The sequence below is a fragment of the Camelina sativa genome, chromosome 16 (genome assembly GCF_000633955.1).
Source record: "Camelina sativa cultivar DH55 chromosome 16, Cs, whole genome shotgun sequence".
Classification (NCBI taxonomy): domain Eukaryota; kingdom Viridiplantae; phylum Streptophyta; class Magnoliopsida; order Brassicales; family Brassicaceae; genus Camelina; species Camelina sativa.
In genome coordinates, this window is record NC_025700.1 from 6,962,976 (window position 1) to 6,973,390 (window position 10,415).

The 10,415-nt window shown below is 34.3% G+C and overlaps 2 protein-coding genes and 1 long non-coding RNA gene across 3 annotated transcripts; 2 read left to right on the forward strand and 1 right to left on the reverse strand.

The window, feature by feature from the left end:
* On the forward strand, positions 1 to 1,949 carry LOC104750047 (LOB domain-containing protein 11-like). Its single transcript, XM_010471773.2, has 2 exons — positions 1 to 485; positions 1,225 to 1,949. Exons 1-2 carry the CDS (start codon positions 177 to 179, stop codon positions 1,630 to 1,632), a joined length of 717 nt encoding a protein of 238 aa, XP_010470075.1. The 5' UTR covers positions 1 to 176; the 3' UTR covers positions 1,633 to 1,949.
* Positions 6,479 to 7,126, reverse strand: LOC109129586. Its single transcript, XR_002035854.1, has 2 exons — positions 6,996 to 7,126; positions 6,479 to 6,910 (listed from the first exon to the last, which is right to left on the reverse strand). It is a non-coding gene; the product is annotated as an uncharacterized LOC109129586 (long non-coding RNA).
* Positions 7,824 to 10,281, forward strand: LOC104750048 (vicilin-like seed storage protein At2g28490). Its single transcript, XM_019237512.1, is given in 6 exon segments — positions 7,824 to 8,036; positions 8,039 to 8,246; positions 8,325 to 8,506; positions 8,594 to 8,668; positions 8,990 to 9,406; positions 9,724 to 10,281. Coding segments are annotated over 6 exon segments (1,491 nt in total). The 3' UTR covers positions 10,120 to 10,281.

Consider the following 10,415-nt stretch of genomic DNA (forward strand, 5'->3'; position numbering starts at 1 on the left):
TGTCTCTCTGTCTATATATACCACTCACAATCTCCTTCCTTACCATAAATCACTTCACTCTACAAAACAACACACTTTGGTTCATCAACTATTTTGTTTCAACTCCTTCCTTATTTTAAACTCTACTAATTGACTCAAAAGAAAAACAAACAAGTCCCTAAAATACTTTGATAATCATGCTTAAGATGGAGATTAACGGTGGGGTCGCTACACCTACTGCTTCCGCTGTGGCCGTGGCTGCCGTGGCGGAAACCACCACTCCTGTTTCCTCTCCTTCTCCCACCTCTTCACCTCCACCGCCTCCTTCGCCACAGCAGCCGCCTCAACCGCCTGTTATACTAAGCCCTTGTGCGGCTTGCAAGATTTTGAGGCGGCGGTGCGCTGAGAAATGCGTTTTGGCGCCGTATTTTCCTCCGACGGATCCGGCGAAGTTCACAATCGCTCACCGTGTCTTTGGAGCTAGCAACATTATTAAGTTCTTGCAGGTACTTTTTATTTTTCGTTCTTTACTAGTTACACGTGTGTATTTTCTATGTATATGTCACCACGCACGTGTGTACATGAGCCAGATATTTCACATTTGCTTATTGGTTATGATTTATGAACATCAAAAATTATAATTTATCTCAAACTATATCATTCTAGTGGGTATGAAAAAGAAAAAAAAACTTCTTTGTTTTGTTTTGTTTTGTTTTGCAGTAATGAATGCCAATGATCTAGAAAGATATATAATTTAAAATATAAAAAGAGAATGATGTCTTTGTTCTTTGTAAAAAAATATATACCTTTTCATAAAATGAAAAAAGTAAAATCTGATTTCAAAATGTGAAAAGGATGTTAAAGTGGTTAAAAGTCTAGTTGTTGAACAATAATGGGTTCATAAGTCATGTGACCGGAACAAGGCCCTACAATTGTAATGAAAGGTCAATAACAACCTCTCCTCAAAGCTACATGCAACCTCATTAAGAAAATAGAAAAAATTAAAGTTATGCTAGAAAAAAAAAGGTCTATTTCAACAATTCCTTTTCATTCGTAATTTGAAAAAGTCATGTAAGTTTTCTTCATGGTCAAATATCAAAAAACAACTTCACAATGTCACATACTGTAAAATATTCAAATCTAAGTTCCATGTCCGACCGAGACTTTTATTTCCTCTTCTAGAAATAAACATTTTAGTGAAAGATGATGTTTATGTATTTTTGTTTATCTTTTTTCTATTCTTAGGAACTTCCGGAATCGCAAAGAACAGATGCGGTTAATAGCATGGTCTATGAAGCCGGAGCAAGAATGAGAGATCCGGTTTACGGATGTGCGGGTGCAATTTACCACTTGCAGAGACAAGTTAGTGAGCTTCAAGCACAACTTGCGAAAACTCAAGTAGAGTTAGTGGGTATGCAACTCCAAAGATCAAGTCTACTAGAATTGATATATAAAATGGAGCAAACCAAGTTGTCAGCACAAGAGCAAGGACAACACAATATGTCCTTTGAGAGTTCGTTTGAGAGTGGCGATGAGTTCATTAGTAGCCCCGACGAAGTGAGCAATGATTTGGGATTCCTTGAGGACAATAACAACAACAACATTGTCAACAATAATTCATCCATGTCGTGGTGGGATCCTCTTTGGACATGATCATAACTTATGGTATTATTAGCTCACTTTAAAGCGCTTTAGTGGTTACTTCCATATGCATATTAAAGATCTAGGATATGATATATGCGAAGTTTTTTTTTTCTTTAATTTGTGTAAGTCAACCAATCATGTATAATAAGCACGTAACAAAACTGCATCAAACTTGTCAAACATGTTACGTGCTAGTATTATTATGTAGGGATATCAGACAAAAGAGTTTGTACTATGATTAAGATTCTAAGAATCTTCTCCTAACGCTAATGAGAAGGAGATAATTGAGATGCATTTTTAATTTAATGAAAATACCATTTTGTATATTTGTTGTTTCGTTTTATAATGAGAAGGATGTCATTGTTAATGTTTCTGATAATGCTCCCCGGAAGCAAATAATTAATGTGTATTTTTTTTTGTTCCTTCTTTTTAATAACCGGACCAAAATTTAGGTTAATCCCCAAAATTCATAGATTTCTATCTACAAACTATCTTCAATAAACATGCAAGAGGGAACTACAAGGATTTTTGTACGTGGAACAATTCGATTCTTGACATTAATCTATAAGGCGAATATCAAACCCATTCGAACAAATTAGTGGGCACACAGCTAGCTCTTGGTTAAATCTGACGCGTGTTTTGTCATCCTATTTTGTATTCTTGTGAAGATTGTAAATAAGAATTCAGGTTCTTGAAACCATCCATAGCAATGTGAAGGCGAATTAACTCTTTTCGCTAAGGACACAACGAAGACATGACACGTCTCTGTAGACAGTAGTGACTGCTAGACATTTACGCGTTTTGCTCCATGTGACCACATCGATATGTATTTGTGATTGATCTACGTATACGCACTCATGTTATGTGTGGACATCTATCTAACTTGTCAATAAGGGTTACTGATGGAATTAACTAACAACCTCGATGTTAAAAAGAAAATCTAACAACTTTAATGATGGTGTTTTCAAGGGTAAATATTATTTGGAAATATTGACCTTAATCATTGTGTTCCTATTGAAGTTATGGTGTCTCCCAAAAATTTCTCATCAGATTATAATTGAGACCATTAGATTATTGTATTATACATAGGGATGTCCTAAAACACATTTCCCTAACCCATAAGAGACAAAATATATAAAACTTAACAAATTTTCAAGTAAATTAATTAACATAAAACCAAATAAAATTGTGTTTACCGACATATGTCACACAACTCACAATATGACCACGTTGACTCGATACTATTCCTACGAATGGTCTAATTGAGATTCAACCAAAGAACAAAATCAATACTGTGGTCCAAAACAATAGTTTATACAATTTTTACCGGCATCATGTGCAACCCACGTGACTGTCACTACAAGCAAAAGAATATTATCTGCATCGTTAGTTCCGTTATTTGTCGGCACGAAGTCGAAATGACTACTTATTTTTTGGTTGATCGAAATGGCTAATGACTACTATGACCTAAGCGATGGTTGGACTGGGCTCGTAACAATCGGTACGGTGTGCGGTTTGCTCATCAGCGTACATTTTATCTGCTAGTTTACGATCCAAAAAAAATAAAAAAATTAGAACGTATGTCCGAGTTTTCTAGAGACTATATATATTTTCCAACCATTTTTTTGTAAGTTACAATTACGAATTACGTATACCAAATAAATTTACAACATTGATACAATAACGTTGTATATACTTATTTTAAATAATTATATCATGCATATGGTGCTATATACAAGATTGATCAGATAATTTTGAAGAATACAGTAACGTTCACCGACAAAATATGCGTCATATATATCCCTCAAATGATTTGTTGTGGAAGATAAAAATATTAAAATGCATTACAAAGTTCACAAGTTTTGCAGGACTAAAGTGTTGCTAGGTTTGAAACAAAATATTTACGTATGTAGTAGCTCTGCCAGAAATGTCACTAATGCCAATATTTATAGTCGGAATAAAACTCGATTAATGTCGATAACCTTTATAAACAATAATTATTATATATTATTGAAATTAGGTTTGAAGGTAATTAGGGTATATAATTGTAATGATTACACAAATTAGCTTTACTTATCCTAGTCACTTTGTTATCATAAGCAGCCGAAAGGAAAAAATAAGTACCTACCTTCAGTCCTTCCAATTTTCATAATTAAATCAGGTAGAGAGCCTCTTCATCAGTTTTTCAATACTTATTCTGAAATTTTCCTTAACTTCCCAACTTATATGCTAATTTTTATCTTTAATCTTGATGTTAAAAAGAAAATTTGTATTCACAAATTTAAGTGAGATTCTTGTATTTTTCGGGACTATATATAACAAATCAATATCAAAATTATGTACATATGTGATTATTATCACTTTTCAAGCAGATTAAGGCAACAGGCGAACCCACAGATATGATATTGAATTCTAAAATGTTATATTGAATTTACTAAATGATAGGAGTTTTTCCTTTTCAAATTTAACTATAATCTATGATATTTTATTTGATTATATAAAACTTAAAATTTAATATATTTTGTTATTACTTATTTATAGAACTAGACACAATAAAGTTAAAAATTGAAGAGCCTACAAACCAACCGCAAAATCTATGGTCATGAAGATGATATAAGATGGGGATAATAATTTTTATACCGCGGTCTTTTGCATGATAGCCTGATAGGTCAGCCAAACTCTATAAACTATCTCTAAGTATGATAAGTGACTAATTAAACATGGTAGATTAGCCTGTTGTGGCATACTTAGTGGACCAACCACTTTATTATTCCGAATGATTCAGAAACGTTATCGACTTGTATCGATATCACTGCAATATTTTTCTGTATTTTGTTCTCTCTTATACCATACTAAACGTAAAAAAATTATTTCTCAATTCTTGAACTTGAAATGCTTTTCTTAGTTTCTTAATATCTTGTTTACCGTGGCGGATTATTGATAGATTCGTATAAAGAAAACATGTGGAACCAAGTGATAAGAATGGTGGATACGACGCGCCAACAAGAAGACTAAACACAAATTATTTTATGAACGCTTTACAACTTTATTAGATTTGGTTCTTACTTGAATTAAACTCATATCACGACAAAGTCTAAACTCATCTGTCTTTCTTAATATATTGTTCAACCAAAGGGTACGTACGAATCCATATTATAAAAAATTAGTATTACTTTCCTACAAGGCTTCGCAGCCAATTTGTAGTGCACGTATGGGATGGTCACGACACGAGCACACGGTTTGTTTAGTTTGTCAAACATATTAATAAGGAAAATTAAACAATTTCTAAAGTTTTCTTTATTTGTTGGAAAAAGAAAACTAAAGTTTCATCGTTTTATATTTCTTTTAGCTTTTCCAGTCTTCAAAATAGATATAGTGAATGCAAGTGCAAATTGATAAGCGTGTGAAGGGGACAGTGCCAAACTTGAACAAAATGGCGCAGCCTTTTCAAGTTTTTGCATTGTTCTCTGTTCTCATTGCATCCAAACCGCATTGTTCTCTATTCATATTTGTTTTTTTATATAAGTATTGTAAATGTTCTATTCATATTCTGACCTTTGTTCTTCTTCTTAAGGATAAAGTGAATAAGCTTACAAACAGATATACTTTGCATAGAAAGCATCAAAATACAATTCCTTTTCACTATACAAAAAACTACGTATTTCCTTATAACTCAATGTAGACCTTTGTACCATTCTGCTTTGATCAGATTTTGATTTTGCCACTATCATTATGATCAACGAGTTTCAAACAAATACTCTTTTCTAAATGCATTTTAAATGGTAAGAAAATGATATTTAGGAAAATCACGATAACGTCACATTTTTTTATCACAATAATGTCGATAAGAAATAAGCCTTCAAGCTTGGTTTGCTTCTAGAGAATAATTAAAAATTTTCAATTATCCTCGGATCCTAATTTTTGTCAGCAACTTTAACATATACCAATACAATATCTTTTCTTGAATTTATAATTTTTTTTTTAGAAAAAGTTTGAAACCTTTCGACACAATGTTTTTGGACAGGTGACCAAAACAGGTTAATTTTAGCTCGCTTTTTATCCGTGTGACTTTCTTCTCCTAGAGATTACAGAAACTTCAAATTCTTACTTGACAACATTAAAATTCAAATCTCCTATCTTCAAACTATTAACTATAACTATTTATACTTTTAAATAAATAATTTTTGGCGCAGATTATAATTTTTCTCGGAGAGAGAGACATGTTGTAATTATAAATTTGAGAAATAACGCGGTTTGATTTCTTTTAGAACAAACATAGAACATTATCTCGTTCTTTTATTAAATAATATTTTCTTTCCATCTGAGTGCTTCTTCTGTCTGTAAGTTGTAAGTTGTAATGTCAGTTGAATAAGACTTTAGATTGAAATCCGCACCGTACAAAAAGTTAATTTGACGATTAGTTTAACTTTTTTTGTTGCCTCTATTTTTTTTTTACCTTTTAATTTCATTATTCTGACTATATGTTAGTCAAAGACTAAATAAAATGTGGAAACTATTGTCTGAAATACATTAACCAAACATTTCAAACCTAGTACGTTAGTATTACACTAATACAGTACTTTCATTAGTTATGATGATTGTTTAACATAATACAGTAAACTAAGTCATCGCATAACTCAACCGTTAGTTCTTCCGTCAAATGGAAACGTTTCGAGGATACAACGTTACGACTTACGTGCTCATGTAATGCCAATCGAACTATAAAGGCCACGTACCATTAGTAATAAAAGGGCTTTTCTTTAATAATTATCACTCAACAATCAACATAGTGTTATGAAGTACAAATTACTAAGGAGACAGTTCATAAATTAAGTCCAATCCAACCCATTTAGTTACTAATGGGTCAATGTGTCAATTTAGTTAGGTGATAATAAGTTAATGATTAACCATTTAACCCATCATTTCTTTTCTTTTTTCTTTTTTAAAAGTTGAAACCAACAAAAATAAAATATTACTACTGTATTTCGTCCATTTAACAACAATACAATCACATTATCATACCATCAGGCATCATCAAAAATATTATCATCAATCATCATCATATCATCAAAAATAACACTTTTTACTCGCTCCCATTTTTTTTTTTTGCTTTTTATATGTTACAAATCTATAGGCCATACGTATTATATAAGTCTGGTCTTGCATATATGTATCTGCAATTTTCCTATGATACCAAGATATGTATCTATCCAGTTAAGGACATTGAGCTTGAGGTTGACCAGCACAGACTTGAAGTTTAGCCGTGAGCTTTCTGATCTCTCTTGGCCTAGAAATTCATCTAGAAACATTATAAACATTTGTAGAGCTATATATGAAAGGACTGGAGGATTTTTGGATCGAATAGAAATAACCTTTTGGTCAAATAGAAAAAATAGAAAAGTAGAAGCTTGAAAAACGTTTTAGAAGAGTGAACTGGCGAAATTGAAAAATAAAGAAGTATTTGTGGCTCGCTGAGGTGATTTTGGTGGAGTGTAAAGAGAAGCTCAAGATAATTGAAGCTAGCTATATATATGTATATAGACCAACACTTAGATACGATGAGGAGAATCTTTTGCATGGTTTAATGCATGAGAAATGCGTCCACACGTTGACACCTAAGTATCTAGGTGTCTCTCGTCTTCTTAAATTTGTTGCAAGCTCTGTCCAAGATTTCATTAGAAGATATTTAATGTGGTACAATGATTTTACTCTTACTTTTCTCTTTTTTTTTTTTGACCTCGGAGCCATTTCGACTGCTTCACTTATACGATGCTGTCTCATGAAATGTCCAAAATTTACGAACTGGTTCAAGACCATTAGGTCCATTACGTGTTACGATTTAAAACCATCATCTTGTTGGGTTAACAGATTCAGCGTTTTCGAATTAGGAAAAGGTCTAAATTATATTAATTTTTTTATATATTCCATGACTCTTAGGAAAAATATGAGTTGATCTCCAATTCCAAATAATTTATAATATTTCTGAAGCCCATAAGAAACAATGAAACGAGAGGTGGTGGAAAGAAAACGTTTATGCATCAAACTCTGGTAAAAGACACTGAGTGTAGTAGACACGAAGGCTCCAAATTTTTGCATGTTACACACGTGTCGCCTTCTTCATCCTACTTAACACATATATGCATGCCCCCTTCTTACAAAGATTGTAAAACATTGTGAATCATCGGAAAGGTTGGAGAAAGATGGAGAAAAACAAGAGAACTTTTGCGTTTTTGCTTCTGTTGCTTATCCATGGAGTAATGGTGATGAGATCAAATGGGTATGAAGGAGAAGAAGGGTGGGGAGGAGGAGAAGAAGGAGGAGATTGGGGAGGAGAAGGGGGAGAAGGAGGAGGAGGAGATTGGGGAGGAGAAGGAGGAGGAGGAGGAGGAGAGTGGGGAGGAGAAGGAGGACAGGAGGAGGAGGAGGAGGAAGAAGAGGATGGTTCATGATGAGAGAGTCAAGGCAAGTGATCAAATCAGAAGGTGGAGAGATGAGAGTTGTGATATCGCCAAGAGGAAGAATCATTGAGAAGCCAATGCACATTGGGTTTCTAACAATGGAACCTAAAACCCTCTTTGTTCCTCAGTATCTCGACTCAAGCCTCCTCATCTTCATTCGTCAAGGTATCTACTCTCTCCCTTTCTCTATCTCTCTCTCAACATGTGTGTCTCACTCTCTCAAGAACATGTGTTTACTTGCAGGTGAAGCTACGCTTGGAGTAATATGCAAAGACGAATTCGGAGAGAGGAGATTGAAAGCAGGAGACATCTACTGGATCCCAGCTGGTTCTGTCTTTTATTTACATAACACAGGCCGAGGCCAACGCCTTCATGTCATTTGCAGCATTGATCCTACCCAAAGCCTCGGTTTCGAAACCTTCCAAGTACTCATGTTTAACATTTAGGACTCATTATTATCACATTGACTTACAGAATTTTGTATTTAGCTAACTAGTTCCTTGTGTGCGCAGCCTTTCTATATAGGTGGAGGACCGTCGTCCGTTCTCGCTGGCTTTGATCCCGACACTTTAACCTCAGCACTTAACGTTAGTACTCAAACCTAAATGATTATTAATGTTTTTATTGTTTGTCTGCATTATATAAAAAAAAAAATTCTACTCAAATGAAAGTACAACCTACAAATTGTTTGATAAATCGGAGTTTGGTCTTTGCATGTGTCCAAAGGTGAAAATGCACAGCACAAGGCTATAGTAATATTTTTATAGGAATGTTATTGGAATATTATATGCACAAATGCATCTTAATTAGAGGAACGTTAGAAATTGGTGTTTTAAAACTTCCATATTAGTATTTAGTTAGGGCTCGTTCTGTTCAATCTTAATCTCATATCAGTTTTTCATTTTTAGGTTTCTCGACCAGAGCTGCAAGAAATGATGAGGAGTCAATTCCGTGGCCCGATTGTACACGTCATGGAAGGACCAGAAGGCCCACAACCGACGACGATATGGACCCAATTTTTGGGGTTAAGAGAGGAAGATAAACGAAGTCATCTCAAGAAACTGTTGGAGATGAAACAAGGAACCCCTCAAGACCAACAATACAATTCAGGGTGGTCTTGGAGGACTATTATAAGATCGTTTATGGATCTAATAGAAGAAAAAAATAAAGGGTCAGGATCTTCTAAGTGTCAAGACTCGTACAACATTTATGATCAGAAACCTAGTTTCAAAAACGACTATGGATGGAGTACTGCTCTTGATTATGACGATTACGAGCCTCTTAAACACTCGGGCATCGGCGTTTTTCTAGTTAATCTTACCGCGGTATGATTCATATCTCTTATTTTATTACCAACATCTAGCGAACTTTATGTCTATGACAACCACTAGTTGTGAACTGTCATTAATTAACTTTTTTTTTTGGGTAGAACTGTCATTAATTAACTAAGCTCTAGATAAGTGATTAAGTTCATTATGTAATTTTTGGATAACTAGCTAGACCGGCTAAGAATAATTGGTAATTTTAAGTAGTATGTAGAACAATTCATATCGACCGATGAAAAGGGTTGTTTTGGTTCAGGAAAAAAAATAATAATAATGTTAAACCGTATTTAACCGATCAAATTCCAAACTTTTGTTAGGGATCAATGATGGCTCCCCATATGAACCCAACAGCCACAGAATATGGCATCGTTTTAGCTGGCTCTGGAGAGATCCAAGTTGTATTTCCAAACGGAACGTCTGCTATGAACACAAGAGTCTCTGTAGGCGATGTCTTTTGGATCCCTCGCTACTTCGCCTTTTGCCAGATTGCTTCTCGGACTGCACCATTCGAGTTTGTAGGATTCACCACGTCGGCTCACAAGAATCGGCCTCAGTTCTTGGTTGGATCGAACTCGTTACTCACGTCTCTAAATGTGACGTCGTTGTCAATGGCTTTTGGTGTCGACGAAGAGACAATGAGGAGGTTCATCGAAGCACAAAGAGAAGCTGTTATTCTGCCTACTGCATCGGCAGCTCCTCCACATGTCGGTTAATCGGTGCGTTACGGTTTCGGTCGCACTCCTTGTTTGAGGAATGTGCGAAATGGTTTTTCTTTTTGAATGTTTATGTATGTAGTTAGCCATGAGTTTGTACGGATGTATGTTTTTGTTACTTTAAAATAACAGTAATTAATAAAGGTAATCCACTAAGCAGAATATGTTTTAGTCCATTCTTCAGTCTTCACAATCGCTAATTATCTCTTGTTTGGTCGAAAGTTACCGTGAAGTCAGATTTTTAATCTAGATTTACATAAAGGAATGGTTTAAAAAAAAAAAAAAAAAAAATTTTT